The sequence below is a fragment of the Bos indicus x Bos taurus genome, chromosome 15 (genome assembly GCF_003369695.1).
Source record: "Bos indicus x Bos taurus breed Angus x Brahman F1 hybrid chromosome 15, Bos_hybrid_MaternalHap_v2.0, whole genome shotgun sequence".
Lineage (NCBI taxonomy): Eukaryota > Metazoa > Chordata > Mammalia > Artiodactyla > Bovidae > Bos > Bos indicus x Bos taurus.
The window spans coordinates 19,194,168-19,220,845 of record NC_040090.1 but is presented as its reverse complement, the minus strand read 5'-3'; the positions used below and the strand labels follow the sequence as shown (position 1 = coordinate 19,220,845).

The window sequence follows — 26,678 nt, the reverse complement described above, 5'->3', positions numbered from 1 at the left end:
ACTGACTTTGGAGCATTTGACTTGCTGCTCGGTTTGTGAACCAATGGGTGGATGAAATCCAGTTTTTAGAGTTCTTTGAGATTCTTGGATGGTGGGTTGTGATAAATCCAAAGTTTGTACATATTTCTGTTCAAAACAGTCCTCACTGAGCTAGTCCTTTGGTCCATCTGGTCTACCAATCTTTGTCACTTGCCTGGTTCTCTGGCTACTGTCAGGGTGAGATAAGATGGAATTAAAGGGAGAGACTGAAGGAGGTATATATGAGAGAAAAAGAAAACAAGCATTTTGAGTAGATGTGATTTTTAAAATCACCATTGTTTTGGGTTATTTAAGCATTAAACACGATTTAGTTATGAGTCCTTTCACAGGTTTATGAAAATAGTAATTACACAGCTAATAGCAGCTACCATGTATGAAGAGCTTACTCTGTGCTAAGTCCTTTCAATGGATTACCTCATTTGAACCCTACAAAAACCTTGGCAAGCAGATCAAGCCATTTTTCATGAAAATCTGGGGAAACTGAGGCCTGATAAATTAACGTGCCCATAGTCACACAGTGCATCAACGGCAGAGCAGAGATCCTAGGGATGGTCTTTCTGACTCCATAAGTCCAACCTTTAGGCTCTATAGCTTATCTCACTGAAAAAAATACTTAACTGCTTACTCTGTGCCAGGGAATGTTCTACGTGCTGGAGTCACAGTGGTTACACTGACCCTTGGCGTTTACCTTCTAGAGGGGTGAGAAGAGGGCAGAAAAGGAAGTAAGCAAATCCATAGACAAGGTAGCTTCAGACAGAGGAGGGTGCTTGGAGGAAAATAAAAAGGAGACAGAAGGATGGGGAATGACTAGGGGTGGGAGGGATGGCTCCCTCTGTGCACTGCAGACCACATGACAAGTGGCTTCAGAGGTCCCTGGACACACCAGCCTGAGGAGTGTGTGGAAAAAAGTACTTAATCCATCCAATAGCTATTTTTATTTCTTTTACTTCCATTCTGGGTAAACAGATGGAAATTTAATGCACAAAAGGGGGGAGTAGAAAGAAAAGAGCTTAACATTGCAAATCTTCTTGAAATGGTATTTAAGGGAACCACAAGTCAGGAGTACAAAGCCATCACCGCCATCATCTCTATTATTTGATAAGAAAACACTTTCGCAAGCTGAGCAAAAGATTAATGAGCCCATTTCTTCAGACTGAACACTCAGCCTGTCTGCGGGTGCCTCCTATTTATGTAAAGTGCTCATCCGAGGGGAAACAGCCCCCTCCTGCATCCGGACTGGAACAAAGAAGGGCCTCTCCTCACTGTGGGTTTCATGTGTGTTGGGAGCCCTGCCCCAGGATTTTGAGGCTCCCCCAGGAAGCAAGTACTGCTGGGATCTTCACTCTACACAGGAGGAAACCAGGGCTCAGAAGGTAAGGAGATGTGTTCGGATCACGTGGCTGGAGGAGGAAGGGCTGGCTTGATCCTCACACACCTTTGAGAAGGCAGGTCTCCATGGGAAAACCACTCAAGTCCCACTTAGAAGCATCTACCTAGACAAACAACAACCAGTGATGACTTAAACACACACACATACACCTATTCTGTGTTTGAAAAAAATGTAGATCTGGACTTCCCTGGTTGTCCAGGTCCTAGTGGTTAAGAATCCACCTGCCAATCTAGGGGCCACAGGTTCGATCCCTGGTCTGGAAAGATCCCATGTGCCACAGAGCAGCTAAGCCTGTGCATAAAATCTACCAAAGCTAGCATGCTCTAGAGCCTGAGGGCTGCAATGACTGAGTCTGTGTGCCCACCTACTGCCTGTGGCTGCAGCCAGAGAAGCCACTGCAATGAGAAGCCCGCGCACTGCAGCGAAGAGTAGCCCCCATGTGCTGCAACTAGAGAAAGCCTGCATACAGCAGTGAAAGCCCAGTGTAGGGGAAAAAAAAAAAGGAGATCCATGTCGGTCACAAAATATACACTGTGAAGCAACAAAATCCCTCTGTGACTTCTGCTGCCCACACCCCATCTGTCCCGGTGTCCTGGGGCTGGTCTTTAAGGCCCAGTTAGAAGCCCAGCCTGTTCTAACATGCTCACCCCACTCCAAGGATGCCAACCTTCTCCAAGATCCTCTGGAACAGGATGGTGAGTATGATGAAAAAGAAGAAGGAAAAGAACATGATGATGACCGACACATACTGTGTGCCAAGCATGAATACTTTGCACATACTAACTCAATCCCCACGACACTTCTATGCAGTCTGCACTCCTGGTCCTGTGCTGAGAAGAAACTGAGGCATAGAGGCTAAGTGACCGAGGCCACCAGCTCGTAAGTAACACAGCTGGGATTGAATCCAGGCCAGTGGCAGGGCCTGAGAGCTGACCTAACGAAGTACCAGACAATCAAGCTTCCTGTAACACTATCTGCCGGCTCATGCTCAGTTTTTCCCCCTTGTCTTGTTTTTGCCTCTCTTATTAGGCAAGAGACTCAATCACATGAGGCAGTCCTTCGTAATTCTCTTATATTCCTTCCCTGCTGATCAACAGAAGTATAGCGAGAAACGTATGTTAATAAGTGAAGTGCTTAAGATGGTATCGTATCTGTCACTTAATACGTGCTCTATAATGCTAGCTATAATCAGTAGGGGTGTTTGTAAGTAGGAGTAATATTAGGAGTTGCATTATTAATTATTATTATTGGTAGTGGCAGTAGTTATCTTAGTAGTATCAATAGTAGTTAGTAGTAGTATTAACTGTATGAGTTGTAGTCATATTACTAAACCAGATACTGCTTGAGAACCGCTTTTGAAGAAACATCATCCTAAAGAAACATTCATCATCAATGAAGAGAGACTATTCTCAATGTCAACCATGTCATCTAAGAATGCTGATGACCATAATGGGGGCGGGGGGAGGGCGGGCAGGGTAACAGCCACTGTTTATTCTTATGGACCAGGTACAGCTTTACTGTACTCAACTCATTTAATCCCAGTAGCGTCTTATTATCTTCACCATTTTACCATTAAGGAAACTTGGAGGCCTAGAAAGATGGGCTGACATGTCATGCTGCAAGAAGATGGTAGAGATGACACCTCCAGGATGACCCTAGAGGCTGGTGGAGCCCCCAACCTTGGGCAGTACCTGAGGTCATATTATGGACTTTAAGTAGAGTTGGCCAGAACCCTGTGGGCTCACATCTTTGCTAACTCCAGCTTTTCTGAGTTCTGTCCACATACTTTCAGGAACCCCCTTGGCCAGCAAGACATGGATTAGGGCACCCAAGGGCTGGGCTGGACAAAGAGTACCTTCTTCTGGGATCCGACCTGGAAAAAGACTTTGAGCAAAACTAGTTCCATGGGAACTGGGGACTATGTTTGGTATCAAACCAGTATTCCGGGCCCCGTGTCACTTCTGACTCTGCCAGGGGTGCAGGACCACGTACCAGACAGCTCTGGGGTGGCTCCTGGTAGGAGGGCCTCTCCTCATAGCAGCATGGGAAGGGCTTCCTAGCACCTGCATTCTCAGAGCAGTACAGGTGCTGAGAGGGGATGCAGGGGAGAGGGCAAATGGAAACCAGTTGATCCCGAAACCATGGAGCCAGACAGCGGGGCAGGGCTTTCTAGGCCACAGGCTCAGCCCTCCCCTTCCCTTGGCCCCTGAGGTCCCAGCCCCCTCATGCATCATTCTGGACTGTATTTCTTTGTTCTTACACAGTTTCTCTCTCTCGCCCCCAGGTCCCCCCTCTATCTCCTGCCACATGGTCTTGGCATTCACTTGTTCCTTCTGCCTGATACTAATCATCATAGTAGCTAATACTGAGCATTCACGGTGTCCAGGTCCTGCTCTAAAAAAGTCCTGTCTGCATTAGCTCCCTAGCACTCATAACTTATGGGTGGCTGTGAGGCGTACATGTTACTTGTTTACAGAACTCACACTTTGCAGAGACTAAGGGACAGGTTGAAGGTTCTAAAATCAGACAGTGAGAAGTGAGATCTCTTTGAATTGCAGTTTTCCCCTCCAATTGCACTCCGTTGGCTAAGAAACAGGACACCAGATGTTTCTAAGCTGCATCCCAAATCAGACGCTCCTCCTGGCTCAGTGTCCTGAACACCAGCAGGGCCTGAGCCTTTGGAGCGTGCTTCTCTCCACAGAGGGGCACTGTGAAGGGCTGGGGTGGGGAGAGGGGAGCCAGGGGCCAGGGATGTGAAGCTCAAGCAAATGAACTGGGGTGTAGACAAGCGGCCCACCTTCGTTCCCAGTATTCCGCAGGTGTCTGGCTTCTCCGGGCTGCTGGCAGCACTTTTTGGGGAGTCTGAGCACCCCCAGTGCCCAAGGTTCTGAGGCAGAAAGCCAGATTTCTGCCCCCCTCCACCTCTGCCCCCTCTGCCTCGCTAGCTGTATCTGTCTCCCTCCATGTGCTCTGCTATATGATGTTCTCGTCCAGCAACTCACTGGCGAGACAGCAGACCTCCCTCCGCTCCTGCATGTCTCCACGACCTCCCTCCCCACATCCCCAAACTCCTCATTCCCAGGAGGACCATGCCCTCTGTTCTGGCTCCCCGTCCCTCTGCCTCCAGGCACAGTGAGCAAGGACCATGCTGAGCCAGATGGCTGTCCGTTCTCCTCCAGACCACGGAGCGGGGGGAAGGAGGCTCCCCCCATCTCCATGGGTAACCCTGGATCTCTGACAGCAAGTGCTTTCACTTTCTGAGCTTGGTCACGGGTGATGATGTGCCCTGCAGGGTGGCAGCTGGGACTAATCCTGTGTTTGAGACCCTGCTGTATGCCTGGCTGGTGCCTGTGATGCAAAGCTGCCAGCAAGAAAGGGATCCTGGGAGGGTGCAGGGAGGTTTCAGCTGCAGGGGCCCTCCCCAGGAGGCGAGGAAGGTGTCCTGGGAGAGGAGAGGCTGGTGGGGCCGGAACAGCCCTGGAGGAGGTGGATCCCCAGGGCTGGGACCCACCCAGATTTTCTTAGAGCTTTAGGATTGGCTTTCAGCTGGGGCTGGGAATGCTGTAGCCTGGCTGGTGGAGGGTGAGGGCCTTCAGGTCAGAGACCTGATTTGAATCCTTGCCCGGGTACTCAGCAGCTCAGTGCCCCCCAGCCCTATGCCCCCATTTGTAATGTTAGCACGCACCTTGCTGATTCATTGTGGGGCACGGAAGTAGCAGAAGTAGGTAGAGCTGCCCCTTTAAAGGGAAGAGGTGGCTCCTTTCACGTGTGTTATCTCACAGCCCCATTTTACAGATAGGGAGCCTGAGGCGTGGAGGGGCCTGTATGGGAGGCTGGATCTGAGCTCAGGCTCTGTCTGAAGCCTGTGCTCCCTTCCCCACTGCTTCCCGGCTCACTGCAGTGGCAGATGGAAGCACGTAAGAGCGCCTTCTTGTGCCCCTGCAAAGCTGCTCCCTTGCAGTCCCTACTTCCCTCCTCCCTCCAAACCCAGAGCAGGAGGCCATGGGGAGGATGGTCCTCATGGAGAGATACTGGAGCCCCATCGACTAGTGTAGAGGTGGCCTGTGGCATAGCAGGGACCCAGGATGAGCTTCGTGGACAGATGAATGCATGACCCACCCAGCCCTTGTCAGCATTATCGTGGTCACACACAGCACCCAGCGGGAAGGGAGAAAGGCAGTTTCTTCAAAGCGGAAACCTACGAGCACAGACTGGAGTGGCACCATCAATGGTGTTATGGGCCAAACCCAAGTTACTGAACTGAGCTCCTTAGCCCACGTGTGCGAGGTCATGGAAGAGGTCCCTTAATCCCAACAGAGCCAGACATCCCCAAACCATCGAATTCCCAAGCAGACCCAGAGGTTCTGCCCTATTCTGGTTGCAAGACCTGACCCCATGTTCCAGACCCGGGACAGAGGGAGGAAGCTCAAGGGAATAAAGTGGGGGATGGGAGAGGACAGAGACACTGCCAGACTCACAGAAGCAAAGGGTGTCTCCCTGGAGCCCTAGCAAGCTCCAGCCTCTGTGCACAGGAGTGAAGAGGGTCCTCAGAGCTCTGCTGAGGGTGTCAGAGCGGCAGTGCCTCACAGGGACATGTGGCCTGGCCTGCGGCGGGAAGGCCAGCCTGGCTCTCCAAGGGCGGCAGGGCCTCCCTTGGGTGGCAGGGCTCCCAGAGGGAGCCCAAGTCCAGCAGGACCTGCTTAGCAGCCAGGAGGTGGGCCATTAGAGAGCTGTCGGGCCGTCCACCCGCCTGGGTATTCTTAAGGTGTCCTCCTTACCGTGCCCAAATCTGACATTTGGGGATTCTTTTTTCCTCATGGTGGTTCCAATTTTCCATGTGTCTAACACTCATTTGAAATGATTCATGGAAAAATGCCTTTGTGTCCAATTTCTTTGTGCCACAGACAGTGCGGTTTGTAAATAATGGGCTATCTAAACACACACTGGTGTGTATGTTACCACTCCAGCGCAGCTGCAACAATCACACACAGACAAGCGGCCTGGGTCACACAGGAACCCTGATGCCATGTTTCGGAACATCAGGCCCTGGGAATCCTCCCGGGAGGAAAGCCAGAGGGTGGCCACAAACACATCCCAGGGATTCTGGGCACAGTGCCTGCAGAAGAGCACCTCCCCGGCCATCGCCGCAGCCAATGGCCATGGTCACAGCCCAAGGGCCAAGCCGCCCAGCCTGGGGCAGCGGGTCCCAGGAGGTACTTCCGCCTCCTCTCCCAGTCACCTTTGCTTGTGCGACCCAGCCTCAGGCACCCTCGGGGACCTCACCGACCAATAAGCAAGGCCCCTCTCTCCCCATCCCCACCCTCTCCAGATGTTTTCTTGGCCCTTTCGCCCTCCCAGCCAAGCTCTGACAACCACAACAATTTCTCCGCAAAGCAGAAACAGCTGGGGCGGAGGGCCCGTGCTCTGACCCCACCTCCCTGCTGGTGCTTCCTTCAGGGAAGCAGGGGCCTCCACCTGCCACCTTCTCACTCTGTGTCAGGCCCTGCCTGCCTCGGCCCTGCATTCGCTAGATAGCTCCCAGAGGATTAAGATGATGATGATCCAATTCCATCAGTTGGGAAAGGGCTGGGCCCCTACCAGAGAGCACTAGACTGAAGCCAGCAGGCCTGGGCCCTGGGGCTGTTCATCCACTAACTTGCTGGGGATCAGATAATCGTCCAGAGCCATGATGTTCCCATCCGTAAAATGAGTGGACGGGGCAAAACATGCCTGAGATTTCTAACAAGAATGATGGTAACAGTGACATCGCAGTCATCAACAGAGGTGACGGCTACCACTGATGGAGGGCCAGTTACCACCCAGACGTTGTCCTAAGTGCTTTTTCTGAGAGCGTGAGCTCACGCGCGTCTTACCACCCACCTTTCTAGGTAGGAGTGAATACCTCATTTTATAAAAGAGGCAAATGAATTTCTGAGAGCCCAGGTGATGAGTGCTAGAGCTGAGAGGGGTCAAAGCCCAACTTCGGAGCCTCAGCAACCCACAATACATCAGTCCAGGGTCAACAAGCCCCGCTGCACTCCAGGGCCAGACCTTCCTCCATCTGAATGCACAGTCCTCGCCGTGTCAGGCCACCTCCCCACAGGCAAACAGGCCAGGGTCAGGGCTCTTCGGCCACCTTGTCAGGCACTCCACATGCACACGGGGTCGCGTGGCCCACCAGGTACACAGCCCAAGGCAGAGCCCTACCGTTCATTGTTCAGCGCCATCCTCGGGGGGTCCAGGTTGGGGTTCTCCATGGACTCCATCTGTGGACACCGCAGGAAGTAGTACAGTGTGTGGAGGGCGTCGGGGGACCAGGTGATGGGCTGGGGCGGCTGCCGGGCCTGGCGGGCGGGGCTGGAGCCTGGACACAGCGGGTGGCGGCCCTGCATGTGGTGCATGGCGCGCGAGACCAGGTCACCTGGCGGGGAGGCGGGCAGGAGAGAGCGGGAGAAACAGAAAACGTTTGAGTCGCCAGTGCACATTCTTCCAAGGATCCTTGCTGGCTAGAGGAACAGTGCCTAAGCCGGCATGCATAATTACTGTTTACCCAGAGGCAGCAGGCGGAGGTGGCAACTGTCACCCAGACGCGCAATAGCAATCTAGATTCCCTTTCACTTCCAGTCCTGCCCTAACAGTTCAATGAAACACTTGGCAGGGCCCGGCCCCACCAGACCTTATGCTAATACAGTTTCTTTTTCAACATCCCCACTCTCTCCACCATCCCACGGGCCTGCTCCCGGCTCCGACCATGGGAATCTCTCTGGGCCTCTCCTCTCAGCCTCTAATTCCCGTGCCAGGCTGTGTGGTGGTTCTTTCCTGTGCTGTCTGGGGCAGTTCAAGTACTTCTTTTTTTGTTAATTATTTTTAAAATTTTTGGCTGCGTGGGCCGTTTGCTGTGGTGTGTGGGCTTTCTCTAGATGCAATGGGGGGCTTCTCTCCAGTTGCGGCCCTCAGGTTTTTGTTGCAGAGCATGGGCTCTACAGCATACAGGCTCAGTAGTTGAGGAGTGAGGGGTTAGCTGCCCCGTGGCATGTAGGATCTTAGTTTCCTGACCAAAGTTGGAACACACATCCTCAGCATTGGAAGGCGGATTCTTAACCACTAGACCACCAGGGGAGTCCCTGAAGTGCAGGTACTTCTGCAGAAAAGGGCTTCCCTTTCCAATGGCCCCAAGGAAAACTCTTACCACCACCGTCCACTATGCTTACTACGTGCTGGGTGTTCCATTTTTCTAGAAAAAGGATTTAATTTGATTTGTACACTGCTGGGGTCCAAGTATATCCCCATTTTACAGATGAAGAAACTGAGGTTCATCTAGTAAGTAAATATTTACTGACCTCATGCATTTCCCTGGTCACAGGGATACCACGGTGTCCAGAGGTTAAGTAAATGGTGGAGTCTAGATTTGAATCCACATCTGTGTGTCTCCAAAGTCCATGAACTGAGAGGAGGCCCAGGCCACGGCCTGCCCTCCTGAAGGTTGTGGGGTCCTCAGGTTCCTATATCCTGTGCTGTGATTCTTCCCCAGTCAAGTCTTTTCAACACCCCACCAGCTTAGGACAGGAAACATCCCATCATTGTGTGAGGCCACAATGCTGAGAAAGGATGGTGAAACAACCCCAGGCACCCGCGGGCCCCTCGCTCTAGGAAAAGTGGCGCCTTCCGTTCTTCTCAGGCCTGAGAACTCAGAGGAGCGTCCCCTGCGGGTCAGCTTCCTACACCCCCATGCAGTTCCTCACAGATAGCCCCCTGGATAGAAAGCCTCTGCGCAAAGCTGAACCTATGGAGGGAGAAACCAGCAGGTTTTATTATGGCAGGTGAAGTGTCATTTGATGTTGGCAGGACCAAATAAATCATTCACTTATTCCCTTAAGCTTCCCTGCAGAGCATCTGGGTCCAGTACCCTGTTCCACGTATCCCTGGGGCCCTGTACAGGTTCTACTGCACAACAGGTGCTCAGCAAACATCTGAAGAATGAAAACGTAGCCTTACACATTCACTTCATTCTGAAACATTTCTGGTGGTACTTGACTTGAGCTCATCAGATGCCAAGTCCTCCCATGACCGCCAGAGTGACAACATTTGGTTTCCAAGCAGGGACAGTGACAGTCCTGGAACTAGAGCCCTCCACGCAGGGAAAGAGCCCTCCATGCCCCCTCACCCCTGGGTCCTCACTCCTCTATATACAGCGGACCCTGCTCAGCCCACAGCTGTAGCTTGGGTGCCTCCTGCCAGATCCCAGGGCCAAGAGGGCTGAGAGCACAGAGTCCCTGATACCTGCCTGGTTCCATCCCCAAAACTGACTTAATTGGCCTGGGGCAGAACCCAGGTATCTATAGTTTGTAAAACTTCCCTTGCTGAATCTAATGTCCAGTCAGATTTGAGAATCATCAGGTAAGTGGATTAAAAGTGTAGATTCCAGAGTCAGACCTGCCTGGGTTTCAAACTGTGTGCCTTCTGTAAGTTACTTATCAAAGCCTCAGTTTCCTTATCTGTAAAATAATTGCTTCTAACCACAAGTTCTGAGAATTCAAATAAATAACCAACGTGAAGGACTTAACATCATGCTTGGCACAAAGGGCTTGGTAAAGTTAAATACATCACCATTATTATTCCTGTCCTTTGTTGTCGTTATCCTTCTAGACTACAGGCCTCCTTGTCATGCTCTTTCTCCTAGGACCTCTGCCTGCAGTCAAGTGCTGCTCCACCTTTCCCAGGACAGGAGGAGTCCAGCCCTGCAATGTCAAATCCCAGCTCTGCCCTCAGGTCCTGGGTGGTAGAAACTGGTCCCAATAACCCCAGGCCAAGCCGCGTCCCAGAAGCTAGTTGCAGAGCTATGTTGGCTGCAATAAGTTGAAACCCGGCTCCCGTATCTCCAGGTCTGAATGTCATAACCGTTGGCACGACCACAGGACCATGAGGAGAATTCAGAGTCCCTGATAGCATCAAAGAAACCTTGGTGAAATATCATTTCAAAGTTTGATAAGGTAGAAGTCGTTACCATTCTTTACATTTAAGATTATTGCGCTGTTTCTGGTGTAGACCCTGTGGCAGCACGTTTCCAGCCAGAATGCAGGCAAGTCAAGGAAGGGACAGAGGTGTCTCCTAAGAGTTCCCTAAAAGGGAAGCCAGGAAGAGAGAGGCTTCCCGAAAGTTCAGAAAACCATGAAGGCATGGGAACTAGAGATGGAGACCCTGGATACTTCGCTCCAAGCCAAGCTGCAGGTGACCAGTCTCTCTCAAAGACCAAAAAAACAGATGCCTGCAGACAACTCTGATCAGGCATCTAAAGACTTAGGCTGCGCTGCAGCGCCGTGTAACAGGCAAAGACAGCCACGTGCTCTGGATGCTCTCCCTGAGAGACTGTCCTCCCTGCCACTTTCTATTTTCTAGGCTTAGTGACAGACATGAAAAGATACGACAAAATCTCTAGTCAACCACCCCATCAGTGAGGCATTTCCATTTCACAGATGAGGACACAGGCTTATACAAGTTACATGTGTCCAGGGGCACAAGCAGCGAGGGGACCAGTCAGGATTTGAACTGTGGTCCCTGTGTACCCAACACATGCTCTCGAGCATTGCAACACTGCTTACTCGAAGGGCGGTCTGCAGACTGGAACAGGTCTGTGAAACTGGTGGTTACTGGTTCAGAAGTTCAATTCAGAAACTGAAAGTGAGCTTGAAAAAATTTCCAGAGCAGTCTGACAGAGTGATTTTTATGCCTATTTAATCTAATAATAAAATAAGATGACTTGCATCTGACCTGCACTTTTGTGTTTCTAGACATTCCTTTTTATTTTATAAAAGTTTCAGTTTGCAATAGAGCTATGCTAAGTTGCTTCGGTTATCTCCAACTCTGGAGACCCCATGGACTATAGCCTGCCAGACTCCTCTGTCCATGGGATTCTCTAGGAAGAATACTGGAGTGGGATGTCATACCCTCCTCCAGGGGATCTTCCCAACCCAGGGGTCGAACCCACATCTCTTGCATCTCCTGCATTGGCAGGCAGGTTCTTTACCACTAGTGCCACTTGGGAAGCCCAACAGAGCTGAGGATATACCACTCCTGGCCCATAACCACAGTGAGTTTGAGAAGCTGTGGCCCAACGGGGCTGTGCTATTGGTTTGGCACAACTGGGCTCTCAGAGCTGCTTCTGACATGTCTTTGTACTAGAGAATCAATTGACCCTAAGCTTGATGAGACTTCAGTCTAAAGCCCAGGAACACCCAGGAGCAGGGAGAAACACCCTTTCTTCTTGCTAGTCATGAGAGCCTTGATCAGAGGTGCTATGGGTTCCCTCTGGGCTGTCTAACGCCCATCTGGAGCCATTGGATAAAAAGAGCAGGGGAGAGACTTCCCTGGTGGCCCAGTGCCTAACACTTTGCACTCCCAATGCAGGGGGCCTGGTTCAATCCCTGGTCAAGGAACTAGATCCCACATACCACAACTAAGGGTCTGCAAACTGCACCTAAAGATCCCACATGCTGCAACTAAGATCTGGTGCAATAAAAAAAAAAAAAAAAAAAAAAGAGCAGGGGTAACCTGGGATTTAACACTGTCTCCAAAATGAGGCCCACACCACCTGGTTCCCTTTAAAAAAGTGTTTCATTTCTTTCTTATTCCCTCCCATTTACATTCTCATAAGTAGAGAGGGACAGAGGAAAAGACAAGTGGCTGGAGCTCCCTGTGCAGCAGATACAAGAGTGAGACTTCCTGACCTACCTGGCAGGCTGGTCCTGGCAAGGTGCAGCGAGAGGATGCATGTTAAACCCGGGCTAAACTCTCAGGGACGAGGTACTCAGTGCCAAGTATCACTAGCCTCATTAAGTTCTTTAGTCTCGGAGGGAAAAACTGCAATATCTGCCTCCACCTTCAGCTTCTTCCTCTTTCATGATGATTAGCAAAAACACTGGTTTCAGAGTGAGAGAGCTTGGGAGTTGTGCAACATGACACAGCCAGTTGGGTCGTTGGTGAAAGATGCTCTGGGCATCCTTCTTACCTTTGGCCTGAGGAATGGCTGAGCCAGGATAAGGACCAATCCTAGGTGGGCTTTAGGAGGCAAAAACTGGGTGACAGACGATTCACTGGGCTTCCCAGGTGGCACCAGTGGTAAAGAACCTGCCTGCCAATGCAGGACAGACAGGTTCGATCTCTGGGTTGGGAAGATCCCCTGCAGGAGGGCATAGTAACCCACTCCAGTATTCTTGCCTGGAGAATCCCATGGACAGAGAAGCCTGGTGCTTTACAGTTCATAGGGTCACCAAGAGTTGGACACAACTGGAGTGACTCAGCACGCAGCGACTTCATTTCTGCACACACATGGCTCAGATACTGTCCTCAACACTAGAGATACGTACTCCAGGGGTACAACAGAGAAGGTCTGCATTCTTGTGATGGTGACTTTCTAATCACATGGGCGAGATGACCAACTACTCACCTGCCAAGTGTCCATTAGTGCTTGGAATAAACCAAAGCCGTAAGATGGGGCACAGAGGAATGAGGGTGGGACCTGGAGTCTCTGCAGGGTCTGTGGGCAAGCCCTGTCTAGTAAGTGTTATTTGGCAGAAATTTGGAGAACGTGCCATGATTGGGCACCTGGGGGAAATGGTCACGGGCAGAGGAACAACTAGTGCAAAGGCCCTGGCGGGGGAGGATCTTGGCCAGGAGACCAGGGTGGTTTGCAGGGCGGTCAGCAAGAGAAGAATAGTAGGTGATGAAGCCAGATGGATGACATCTCCAGTCCCGGATTTCATGAGTGTGTTGGAAAGCCATGGGGAGAATGGAGGGGATACTCAGCAGCAGAGTGACATAATCCAATTTGGGTTTTAAATAGTCCTGGTTTGGGCTGAGTTGTTGGAAGTGAAGGTGTTGAAAGGAGAAAACCAAAAATCGGGATAGTTTTAGAAGGTAGAAACAACAGGACTTGGTCCCTGGGCTGAGTGACAAGGACAGAAAGATGAAAAGCCTGTCCCCTGAGAGTAGTTTCTGAATGCCCGTCTTGTGTCTGACTGTGGTTTGTAACGGGCATGGAGACTACTACAATAAAAGGCTCTATGATAAAAGTCAAGCTCAGATTCCAATCTTGACCTCAGCTGCCTTGAGATGCTGGTGGCTGGGCCGTTAGCCACGTCTAGGAAGCCCATGCGTGAGTGTGTGCTAAGTCACTTGAGTCGACTCTTTGCGACCCTATGGGCTATAGCAAACCATAGCCCTAAGTAATTCAGAGCTTTGCTAAAGCTAGACACAGCAGGAGTCAAGCCCTCACTTGGATTCTTCCAATCAGCAGTCTGACTTGGGGGCAATGACTTTTCCTCTCGAAGCCTCAGTTCCCTCACCAGGACTGCTGAGCTGTTCTGCAGAGGAAATGAGATCACGTGACTAAGGTGCTTTATACAGTGCCTTGCATACACTAAGTGCTCACAATGTTCCGAATGTGAAACAAAACCCAAGTGCTCTCCAGTGGACTGAAGCCTACATATGTTCCCCATTGTCCTCGGGCCAGGAGAGTTCATCACACAGACTCTGCGTAGCTCCAAAGACAGCCCACACACCCAAGCCCACTTCCTGCAGGGGTCCCAAGGGGCAGGGGACCCAGGTGGCCATGCTGGAATGCCCCTAGGAGACAAAGAGCCTGAAGTCCCGCTTTCTGAACCAGCCCTTTTACCAATCTGCTCTGTGACCTTGAACCAGGCACCTTTACTTCCTGTCCTGGGAGGGAAGGAAGGCTGGGGGCAGGAAGGAGGAAGCTGTGTCCTAAAGAAGCAGAAAGGCTCGCCATTCACTATTCAGGGGCCAGAAACCTCAGAGAAATCACAAGCGGAAAAGGCAGGAGCAGAGTGAAACTCCATCTGTTTCCACGCTGTGTGCTACGACCCCGGGCGGGTGTGCCCACCCTCTGCTGGGTGGGCTTATGACACAGGAAGGGAGAACTGAGGAGGCTGAGAGTGCAGTTTGATTGCTCAAATAATTGGGATAACGAGAGGGAGAGACTGGGGGCACGGGGATCTCTGGCCTCCTAACACACTTTTTTGAAGCAGCTGTCAAGCGGTAATGACCTAGACCCATGGGTTTCCCAGTGTGTTTCAGAGAGCCCCGAGGTCCTGGGGGATGCCCAGGGCGCAGCAGGGCTGAGTCCGCAGACCACACCCGCCTTCTGCCAGCCAGAGAAGTTTTGCTTTTTTCTTCTTTTTTTTATGTTGAGGCTTCAGGACATGCGTTCTTTCTAACACTGGCTATAAATTCAGAGTCTTTGGGGCCAGGCAGGTAAAATAAATGCGTGAGACAGGTCAGCTATGAGATACCGAGGTATGTGACAATGAAGGGAACGCCTGCTGTCCCCTTAGCTACCTCTCGGCTCCCCTGATCACCAGCATTCAGGGCTGGGGCACAGTTGTGTCAGATGGTCTGATTTCTCTAGAGAAACCAGAGATCTGGGTTTGGATGTGATTAAAGGCACCTCCTGGTCAATCCACGCATGTGTGTGGGCCACTGGTTTGCAACCTCTGGCCTTAAAGGATGGACAGTTTTCGGAGAAGGCAGGACACAGGCAGAGGAGGAGGAAGCCAGGACCCAGAAGGCGGGCTCTTCCCCACCTCTCCCTCGGGGCCAGCGGGCTGTGGGGGCTCCACTCACTCAGCTCAGAGATGCTCCCCACACAGGTGGCCAGGAGGGACTGCTCCAGGGTCCGGAGCTCCAGCTGCGCGTAGGCGTCGGCTCTCTCGTCGTGGCCCAGGGACCCCCCGTTGTAGGGGCTGAAGTACGCGGGGAGGGAGAGGACACCTGTGGGGAGACAAAGTGGATGTCAGTGAGTATAATCAATAAACAATCGATGATAAGAATAAAATAGTTTTATTTGAGCCAAATGGAGGACTACCCTAGAAGCGTGCTGCCCAGATTACTCTGAGAAACTGCTTCAGAGAAGCAGAGTCTTCAGCAGTTTTGTACGTTGTCAGAATAAAGAATATTAAACAAGTCAGTGTTACATCTCTTCAAAGTGTGAAAAGAAAAAGAAAAGAACAGACCGGCATGTACACAGAGTCATTAAGGCCTTCGCACCTGGGAAGGGAGTCTTCATCATCCAGGGAGAGCCAGTAGCAGCATCCCAGGAAGAGGGGCATTTCATCTTTATTTTTCCATTTTTTTAAAAAGATTTTTTTGGCTGTGGACCAGTTTTAAAGTCTTCATTGAATTTGTTACAACACTGCTTCCGTTTTATGTTTCAGTGTTTTAGCATGTGGGATCTTAGTTCCACAACCAGGGATTGAACCCCCACCCCCGCACTGGAAGTGAACTCTTAACCACTGGACTGCCAGGGAAGTCCTTAAACTTTATTTTTAACGTAGACATTATTTGCTTCCAGTCAATGTGCCCTTTTCTTCAGCAATTAAAGCAGATGTACAGTGTATGTTTGATAGGCCACAGGTTATTTTGGTTAGCATAAAATTCAAGTTAGGGACTTTCCTGGTGGCCCAGTGGCTAAGACACCAAGCTTCCAATGCAGGGGGCCTGGGTTTGACCTCTGGTCGGGAAATTGGATCCTGCATGCTGCAACAACTAAAGATCCCACATGCCAAAATGAAAACCCAGAGCTGCCAAATAAATAAACAAACAGCAACAAAAAAATCAAATTAACTCATGTATAAGCCAGAATGACTTCCTTATATCTCAGTATGTGAAAATGTCTTTTATCAACAAGTCGCCTGAGGAAGGAAGCAAAGCTGGAAATCCACAGCCCTGTTTCCCATCTGGTGGAGTGGGCCAATTGCAAGGTTCCACTTAGGACAGATGACTTTTAACTGTGGCCGGTGCTGCGGGAGCCAGAAGGCGGGGTGGCCCACCTGCACATGCGGTTTAAAGCGGTGGAGATCACCCCTTCTTGAAGCTGCATAAGGAACTGGCCTCCAGACACCCGTGGGCCACACAAGCATTCACTCATCCCTTCCCCTCTTCACTCACTGAATATTCAGAGTGCTTCCCAGGCATTGTGCGGTCTTCAGGATTCCAGGGTGACAAAGAGACCCGGCGTTGTCCTCACATTGCTCAGGGAATGGGGCATCAAATACAAAGGTCCACCACGCCCACCCAAAGGCCAGCATCACCCCCGGAGTCCTCTCACTTCCTCATGCTGCCCACACACCACCCCCTTCTCCTTTTCCAAGCCAAGAACAGGACTAAGAGAAACCAGAAAAAAGGATGCTGGCTTCCCCCACTCCAGCCACTGGCCAAGGCCAATTAGTGTTTTTCATTAGCACTTCAACAACAGAGGAGCCGAGCTGTCAGAATCAATCCCAGAGGGTGACAGCGTGTAAATTTCTTCAACTCACTGTGTGGCTTCTTTGAAAACACCAGAGAAGCAAAATCAGACTGGCTTAAAACTGAGGCGTTGGTTGTTGAGGCATGTAGCCACAGAGATTCCCAGTTTTTGATAACCACTATTTCTTTGATCAAGGCATCTTTGTCCAACCCCCTTGAACTTTTTTTTTTGAAAAAGCAAAATACCCACAGGAATTTAATCAGTCACTTTGGGAAAAATCTCTTAAAATTCCTTGAGATAATGGGAGAGCCCCTGGGATGTGGCCAAATCTGGGCTAGGATTCCCTATCCTGCCCACAGAAATTGTCACAAGGATGACAACAGCCATGGGTCCCGCAGCAAAGAGCTCAAGACAGGGCCTTAGAGCCGGAGCCTTTGGGTTCATGATTCTGGCTCTGTCACTGAACCAGCTGTGTGATCTTGGGCAAGTTACTTCACTTCTCTGTGCCTCAGATTCCTCACGTAACTACAGATAACAAAGGCTACTGAGCTTACAGTGTGGCAGTGCGGAATGACTTGAGTTGCTGAATGTCAACGCTTGGACTGCTGTGAGGTTCAGAGTTAAAGGCTCTTCAGTTGCTATTACAGGTATTTTTCCTATGTGTTGGGAACGCAGACTTCATGTATTATTCTTTCAACAAGGTAGGCACCTCTGTCTCCATTTTAGATACTGTGCAGAGAGTTTTAATAACTTGCTGTACTAAGTGGCAGAGCTGGGATTTGAATCCAGGTCTGACTGGCCCTAGAATATATGCATTTCACCCCTCTGTGAGCCCAGATTCACACCACCAAGCTCACCTATGGCTGTCCTGATTCAGGGCTGTTTTCCTGCTCGGTTCACTCCAGAAGTCCCTGTGCTGGGCCTCACACACAGGGCAGTCTTCCTCCTGCCAGATCCTGGCAGCGGACTTTGACCAGTCTCAAGGTTCAGCTGCCATGCAGCCCTGCCCCACTAGCCTGCCCTTCCCCCAACCCCGCCTCCAGGCCTCCTCTGAGCTCCCTCTCTGCCCTGCTGTGTGCCTGAGACCTGCACCCTGAGTCTCCCTTCGACCCTTCCAGGATGGCAGTGGTGACTGACCTGGCAAAGCAGGGCATCAAAGCTCTGTTTCCAGTGGGAGGACGAGGGTATGAGTGGGTCCCCAAAGGGGAACCTCTCCTGACAGCTGAGGACCCAAACACATTAGGAAGGGCTGGCTCTGGGCATTAAAACAAGTAAAACAAAAGACAACCCCCACCCACCCACCCCCTCAACTAAAAAAGCTCAACCCCACGGACAGCCCAAACATTTGGGAGGGTCTCTATGCAACGAGAGGTCCTAATGCAGGCCTCACTCTCCCCCTTCTCTTCATTATTAATCCACAGAAACAATGCCGGGGACATGTGGATCAAATTTACAGTGCTTAGGGCAAGGGAATAGGAAGGTCAGCTGATTTGTCAAAGGATTCCCAGAGAGAAATATTATGTCAGTGGATCTAGTAACAAGAGCTGACAACTCCATTAATAATTGTTCCCACTTCCCCAGTCATCACCCACCCAAAGGGGCTTTCACTTAATACTGTGGCAAAGGTAATTACGAGCCTCTTATTAATAATAGTAACTGATGGCATCACAGCTTTTGCATAGTACCTTTTGCTTTTAAGAGACTTCTAACACCGAGTACGTAATTTATTCTCCTTTCAAGGGAGGTAGGGCGGTCATTATCAGTAATAGCCACTGCTGACTTTTATAGCAGGCTCGCTATGTGCCAGGATTGTGGTAACTGTGTATGCAAGATCACATTCAATTCCCAAGGCTTCATGAGGTAATGTTTGCACCCATCTTATAGATGAGAAAACCAAGGCCCCCGCCCCCAAAGTTAAGTGATCTTCCCAAGGTTATTGAGGGTCAGGAACTGAACTGGGGCTAGATGTCAATCTCTTGAGTCTCAAGATGTTGAAATAAAAATGATGTCCTAACTTTGACCACCTTGTCCTTTAGTTAGAGAATGAGGATGTGTGCAAGAAAAGGGGTTCTGTTCTGTTTGGGCCTGGAGTCTGAGAGGAGGAAATATAAAGATCCAGAAATACAACTTTCTTTTTTTAATGTGTCTCCAGGCACCACCTGCCAAGGATCCCCGGAGGCCTCACATGAAGCTCTACAGACAGAAGGCCATCTCTCATTCCCCTTGATTTTTCCAGAATGCAGTTCCACAGCTTGCCTTCTGAATCTGCTGAGTCTGTCCCCTAAGAAAGGTTTTTTTTTTGGTCAATGTGAAATTCTTCTCTCTCCCACACAAGCCTGTTCTTCAGCCGTTCTCACTGGAGATGGAAAACGTTTGCCTTAAGTTCTCTCAACACTGTGACTTCTTTGCCCACAGAAATTCCCAGCTTTATGACATGGGCCTGGGGCAAGGTTATTTTGGAAAAAGGGCTTTCCAAAAAAACAAAAAAAAAACAAAAGAAAGGCAAAGCATCCCCCTTCCCTTTACTAAAATCCTTAGAAAAAACTGTTTATTTCAGTCATGATGGAAAAGAAAGCAAGTCCGAGTGAAACCTTTATTCCTTTACTAGTTAATAAGGACACCCAAATCAATCCCTATTGAACACTGTAAAAGTTACAGAGAAAACCCACATGCACGGCTCAAATCATTGCCGTGAAATGAACTACTGCGTGAGAAGCAGGGAAGAAGTAGACAAGATCCAAGCATCCGCTGCCTCTCTCATCTCCAAAATCAGCATTTCTATTGAAACAAGGTTCCACCCCATCTGCTTTGGCTCTATGCGAAGCCTCTAGGTTTCTCAGTCTACACACACAATCACAATCTTCCGTCACTCCATTTTTCTCAAGCAGGTTGCCCAACCCTTGAATCTCAGAACTCATTATCTCATTCCCCAAAACCGCCAGTCCCTTCTCTGAGCACAGCACCGCATCCACCCAGTTGCCCAAGGACAGACCTATGAGTCATTCTTATCAACTCTCTCCCTCCTCCCCCACACATCCAACCAACCACCAAGTCCTGCTGCTCTCACACCTTCCTATCTCAAAACTCTGTCACTGCTGGTTCGGGCTTCCCTCTGGATCCTGCAAGCGGCCCCTCCTGTCTCCCACCTCCATCTCACCCTGACATCCCTTACTCTGGCCGTGGGTGCTAAGTCGCTTCGGTCATGTCCCCACGGACTGTAGCCCCCCAGGCTGCCTTGTCCATGGGATTCTCCAGGCAAGAATACTGGAGTGGATGGCCATATCCACTCCAGGGGATCTTCCCGACCCAGGGATAGAACCCCCTGCGTCTCCTACATCTCCTGCACTGGCAGGTGGGGTCTTTACCACTAGCGCCACCTGGAAAGCCCAAGTAACTAGCGTTACTCTAGATACACACTCTTCTTTTCTCTGGCTTTAAACTCTTCAATGACTCCCCAGCTCCTGAATAGGTTCAAAGACCTTTCCACAGATAAGAATAGATAATATTCTTCTCTCTGTGATACTTAGGCATGAAAATAATTCTGCCAGTAAAGGGGGAAATTCCCAGCATTCTCAAGAAATCAGCAGAGTTAAGAAGCCTACGCACACCTGATCCTGGTTTCTCAAGCTGTTTTCCAGGTTTGGTCACTTGGCTCTGCTTCAGTCTCAGGTTCCTTCCCAGGTGATTCTCCACCAGTCCCCAGAGAGGGCGCCATAGAGTCAGATGGGAAATTCAGGGCCTAGAAGACGAGTCCTGCCTTCTTTCTGGTAGTCAACCAGGAATTCAAGCTGGGTTTCAGATTGCAGAGGTGCTGGTTCCTCCAAGCAAGGAAGCAACAAGGCAGAAGCCAGTGGACTGCACACTGGGTTGACAGACCAGACCTTCAGTGCTAAGGATTTTCAGAAGCAGGACTCAGCCCAAACACCAAATCAATGGGGATTTCATTCTCTTCTCTTTAAGATAAGGTGGTCAGTTGGATGGCCTCTTAAGTCTGATGCAGCACTAAAGTATACACTTCAAAACCTTTTCCCCTACTTTCATTTCACTATTTAACTTCTGAATTGTCAACAGTGGCAACAAATAGGCCCTGATAGTATTATTTCCTATGATTTCATTCTCCCCCAGTTATAACAACACTCTCTCCCCATACATACATATACACACAAAATTGTAATGTAAAGATAAGCTTCTTTTGTGAAAACGAGATAGATTTACAGTTCAGTTTTTACGACCAGTCATCAACAGGCCATCAAGATGAACCTATTTGCAGGGCAGCAATGGAGACAGACATAGAGGAACAGACTTCTGGACAAGGGTAGGTGAGAGGAAGGAGAGGGTGAGACGAATGGAGACAGTAGCACAGAAGTATATACTAACACATATACAATAAATAGCCAATAGAAATTTGCTGTATAACTCAGTGAACTCAAACTGGGGCTCTGTAACAACCTAGAGGGGTGGGAAAGGGTGGGAGGTGGGTTCAGGAGGGACACCAATGGCTAATCCATGTTGATGTATGACAGATATCAAACCAATATTGTAATGCAATCAATTAAAAATAATAATAATAAAATTAAAAGTGGGAAAATTTTAAAAAGGTCATCAAGACTGTAACTTAACTGTCCCCTCAACTTGACATTCCATTCCCAGAGCTCTGTGCAGACTTGCAAATGTTGTTTCCAGGGAGCTGTGACTGTGGTGGAGCCAGAGACCTGTGCAAGCCCGTGTGCCTAGCACCCTCTCCTGTCCCGCCTCCTACACACTTTCCCCTGACTCGCTAGCCGCCTCAGGGAAGCTCATTTGTGAAGACAGCAAAGGCCACCGTCTGTCTCCTGCTTCTTTAAAATGAAACCCAGGATGCAGAGGATTGCTCTTTTACTGCCCTTGAGAGGAAACTTGGCAGGGCATCTTTTTGCCAGTTTTCTTAGGAGCTGGAAGCTTGGGTGGGGTTCAATCCATAAATTTCTGAAAATAAAAATTATATTGCCCCACTGAACAGTTTCCAAATAGCTCACATAATCCAGCCATTTAAATTTTTTTAAAAAAGTGTTTCCATTCTCCGATCTGGAGTTTTATATATAGTACATTTAATGCCCAGTTTTTGTATATTAGTCACACTGAACAAAGTGCTGAAGAGTTAAAGCCGGAATATTTTCCAGAGAGACCCAAATGGAATATAAGGACAGTTGATTAAAAAAAAACAACCCACTTCACTGAATGGTGTCTCTCCTGATAGTCCAAGTTCAAAGAGATTGGGGGAGGAGTATTGAAACAGGGGAAAGATGAAGGAAATAAGGAGGAAAACCTAGAACTGGAATGAAATCTGCTGACTTGATGAACTATCAGTCTTCCCTGTAAAAATGGTTCCTCAAGAGAAATCAAATACTCATGTCATTCTCAGCCAGCACCCACCTAAAGATGAGAGCACCATCCTGTGAGGCCCAAGAGTTCAAGAGAGGAGCAAAGGTGGGGAGACGGGAAGAGAGAAGAGTGGGGGTCCCCGTTGAGTTTGGGAAGCAGGTTTGACCCACGAGTTAGTAATGGAGATGGCTGACCCCGCACGGGCAGCACTACCAGTCAGATGAAGCAGCATTTGAGCCCCTGTGAAGACCCTGGGAGTGGTCTCATCACTGTCGGCCAGTACTGTTACTCACCCCTTTTTTACCAGTGAGGGACACTGTGGTTTGGATGGCACTGGTCACTTGGCGAAGGTCACCAAGTTAGTGGCGGAAGTGGGATTCAGACTCAGCCTGCCCATCCTTCGAGTCCACACTGCCTCTCCCATGGGGCTCTGTCCACAAGCTCAGGGACAGGAGATTTCTTCACCGCTTACCAGTCCAATTAGGACTGCCCTTTCCCCTTCTTCCTCAAGGTCAGGAAATTAAAAGCAAACATAGCCATGCTCTGGTTAACACCCCACTCTAAGTTATCAGAACGCCACCAGGGCTGAAGGTGGTCTTCTGGTTAAGAGAGGCCCAGAGGGCTGGGAGCTTCCCATTAAACTGTGAAAATAGTAACGGTTTATGACTGCCCAGGGAGCCAGGGGCCAGAGGACCCAGGGCAAGATCAAAGGCTGATGAAGTGCAACATGCTTGTTGCCAGAACCAAATTCTCTTTAAAAAGATGATTAAAAAAAAGAAATGGTAAAAAAAAGCAAACCTCACAGTGAATACTGGGCTGGAATTCATCTCTCTTTGGAATCCTTGACAGTCTTGGGCCTGCTGGTGGGGCTCCAGCTTGGGGAGCTGGCCCTGGGCTGCCTCTCTTCCCTCCAGTTGGCAGCAGCACCTCTGAACTCAGGACTGGCTCACCCAATTCCCAGGCGGCTCCAAGCAGGGTGAAGATTTAGATGGAGAGAGGGGCCACCAGAGGGAAAAAAAAAAAAAAAACAGACCAACAAAGCAGTGGGGGGTGAACATGAAATCTCCACTAGGAATGCCACCTCACAGGCATTTTGGTGATTTGTTTAATTAAAGTTCATATCAGTTCCATCCCAGACCCAGAGTATGAATACACCCCTAAAAGAAGGAGTTAAGATCATGACTGGCTGCTTAATTGTTTTGAAGTAAAGATGTAACAAAATGCAGCCTGTTCATTGCCATTTCCCTCCTTTGCAAGAGAGTAAAGCCAGAGTAACCAAGCAGATCAATTTCAGGAAATTAAACCTAAAGGTGAACTCTGGAAAACTCAGCACCAGTCACAACATGGGGCAGTATGGAGTGCAGAACTCACACGTGGACCACTGAGCTTTTTCCTGTGGAATAAGATCCCTGTGGTGTTTAGAGTACTTTTTAAGAGATTCTGGGTGGCCTATCTCCAAAGTATTGATGTAAAGCATCAAGAACTTGAGTGACCCAGGAAGCCTGAATCTTGCAACTGCCACCTCTTAAAAAAAAGGAAAACCCACCACGTGACCATGGTCCTTTGTCAAATGCCGTCCTTGACCCATGGTGACTGAGCACGCCAGTTCCTGTGAGCCAAGGACAACATCCATCCACATTTGTATAAAGGCAGCAGCACATTTAACATGCAAACACACACAGTCATCACCCTGAAATATCAACCCTTCCCCCAGCTCATGCACACATCACCACGGCGAGAGCGGTTCTCTCTATGCTAGGGCTATAAGAAGGTTTTGAACTACTACACTTTCTAAACTTTATACAAATTTGATTTATTGGTGTTGTAAAAAGTGACTGTTATAAGAGAAATAGGGGACGAGACGGGGGAGATATACTTAGAAGGAGAAGAGAATGACAGACCATTTCTTCTGAGTACAGGAATATCTATAATTTCAAATATGGCAGAAAGTTAACGGAAATTAAGTTTTCATATAAGAAAACAAATGAATGTTTTGGAAAAAAACAAAACTATGATCTAATTACTTATAAAGAGCCCAGAACAAAGGTCATTTAATGTAAAAGTTATTCCTGCACGGGAGAATTTGAGGTGGTTTTTTTCCCTCCATTAGTCATCATACTTTTTTTTCTACTGATTAAAAAATGAACATACATATTTTAATAAACATGAAACCATTATTACAACTGTTGTGAGCTCATGGAGGCACAAAAAGCAAATAGAAAAAAACCTAATTGTTTTACATAAATGTTAATAAAAAAAATAAGGAAAAGAAACTCAGAAGTTGCTGCAAGTTTCATTCCAAGAATCAGCCTCGCTAAAGGCCAGCTCCTTTACCTGGCCAGATGGTGGTGACGGAGGAGCCATCTCCTGTGGCATCCTGCTGACACTCGGCCCAGCCGTGTACACACTGAACCTGTGTGATCATGACGCACCTACCCACACAGTGGCCTCAGCCGCCAGTAGAAGCTGCAAAGTGCCAGGACTGAGAGGTCCCAGAGCTGGGGGAAATCTTAATGTCACAGGAATCACCAAGCGTGAAAAGGGGGGCTTGCCACTGCCATTGCTGGGGTGGGGGCAAAGGTGGGCGCACGGATGGGAGGGAAGGCAAAGTTCCTCCTGGGAGTGATCCCTGAGCTACATCCCAGCGAGAGCAGTGCTGCCAGCAGGTAAAAGAGGCGGGTGGAAGACGTCTCCACGTGTCAGCCCAAAGGAAGGAGAGGGATAAATCAGCCTGAGCACAAGTCATTCCTTGGGGATTAAGAAAAAAGAGGCAAGCATCATAAAGTCCAGGGCAGATGGCCAAGATATTTATTAATAGAATATGAGCACATTAGTCAGAAATGTACTGTGCTAGAGCCCCTCTAAAAATATAACCTGCTTTGGTTTAGATCTTTCAGGTGATTTACGAACATGAATCAGAGGGAAGAAGGTTTAAAACTCAGCTATGAATCTTATTAACTATGTAACTTTGGACTAGTTACTTAACTTCTCTGAGCCTCAATTTATTCATCTGTATATAGGTCCATCTAGTCAAAGCTATGGTTTTCCCAGTAATCATGTATGGATGTGAGAGTTGGACCATAAAGAAAGCTGAGCACCGAAGAATTGATGCTTTTGAACTGTGGTGCTGGAGAAGACTCTTGAAAGTCCCTTTAGATTGCAAGGAGATCCAATCAGTCAATCTTAAAGGAAATCAAACCTGAATATTCATTGGGAGGGCTGATGCTGAAGCTGAAACTCCAATACTTTGGCCACCTGATGTGAAGAACTGACTCATTGAAAAAGACCCTGATGTGGAGACAGATTGAAGACAGGAGAAGGGGACAAGAGAGGATGAGATGGCTGGATGGCATCACCAACTTGATGGACATGAACTTGAGCAAGCTCTGGGAGTTGGTGATGGACAGGGAAGCCTCATGTGCTGTAGTCCATGGGGTTGCAAAGAATCGGACACGACTGAGCGACTGAACTGAACTGATATAGGCCTAATAATAGCTCCTAGTTCACAGGATTATTTGAGAATTAGAAGTTATGTAAGAATTTAGCAAAATGCCTGAAACATAGCAAACATGTAATAAATGGGAATATTCTTATAAAAGACTTCACTGATTCCCAGGGCCAATGGCTTTGGGATAAAGTCATCAGATTCCATATAAAAGTAATATCACTATTTGCAGGAAGTAAGGGACCCAAGGCCAACCTATCCCATTATTTTCCTAAAGGCCTGTGCTGATAGAGAGTCATGCTTTACTCACCACAGATGGATCATTTACTCTGCATTCATCCACTCCCTTCTTCTGTTTACTGATGACCTAATAATCTGCCAGAAGTGGCTAAGTTCTGGGGATTGAAAAGTAAACAGGACATTGTCTCGACCTCTTGATGTTTGCAGTCTAGTGAAGAAGGGCAGACAGTAAACCAGCCAAGTCAATAATATGGGAAAAGGGCTACATGGAGTTGGACCAAAGAGCCAGAGGAGGGAATCTAAGTGGACTATGTAGGCCGAGTAGTCAAGGAAGGCTTCCTGAAGGAAGAGACATAGCTGGTGAGTGGACATCAGTTGGATGGGGCTTTCAAGCAGGTGAAGGGCCTGTATAGGGAGGATCTGGGGCAGTGATAGGCTGGGGAGGGGTCCCCTGGGACTTGCCATGAAGCTGTATTTGTAGAGTCAGCACGTTATTCATACTTAGACTATGTGTTTATTTGGGGCAGCCTGGGAGGTGGCTAAGGGAGATCACTGTCCTCCCTCCACCTACCCTTGGAGCCAATATGAAGCTGGGATCAGTGAACTTTTCCTGCAAAGGGTCAGAGAGTAAATACTTTTGGCTGTGCGGGTCTCGGCTACAACTGCTCAACTCTGCCAGTGTAATGCGCATACACATAAACACATGGGCACAGATTTTTAAAAGATAATCTTCCCTATTTTTAAAGTAATTTAAAAAAACACTACTTGGCTGCTCTAGGTCTTAGTTGCAGCATTCAAACTCTTAGTTGTGGCATGTGGGGTCTACTTTCCTCATCAAGGATCAACCTGGGCTCCCTGCATTTGGGAGTGTGGAGTCTTAGCCACTGGACACCAGGGAAGTCTCCACATGGGCACAGATGTGGAATTTTATATCACCTTCATGT

General features: G+C 49.0%; 1 protein-coding gene across 2 annotated transcripts in view; it reads right to left on the bottom strand.

Moving 5' to 3' along the window:
• Positions 1 to 26,678, bottom strand: part of ABTB2 (ankyrin repeat and BTB domain containing 2) — a 186,447-nt gene that overhangs the window by 34,778 nt on the left and 124,991 nt on the right. For both annotated transcript variants that reach the window (XR_003514667.1, XM_027562689.1), the window contains exons 2-3: positions 15,068 to 15,214; positions 7,637 to 7,850 (exon numbers count right to left, since the gene is read on the bottom strand). Coding sequence is in view for 1 of the 2 variants with exons in the window: in XM_027562689.1 (XP_027418490.1) it covers positions 7,637 to 7,850; positions 15,068 to 15,214 (361 nt within the window). In the remaining variant the exon portion in view is untranslated. The remainder of the gene's footprint in view (positions 1 to 7,636; positions 7,851 to 15,067; positions 15,215 to 26,678) is intronic.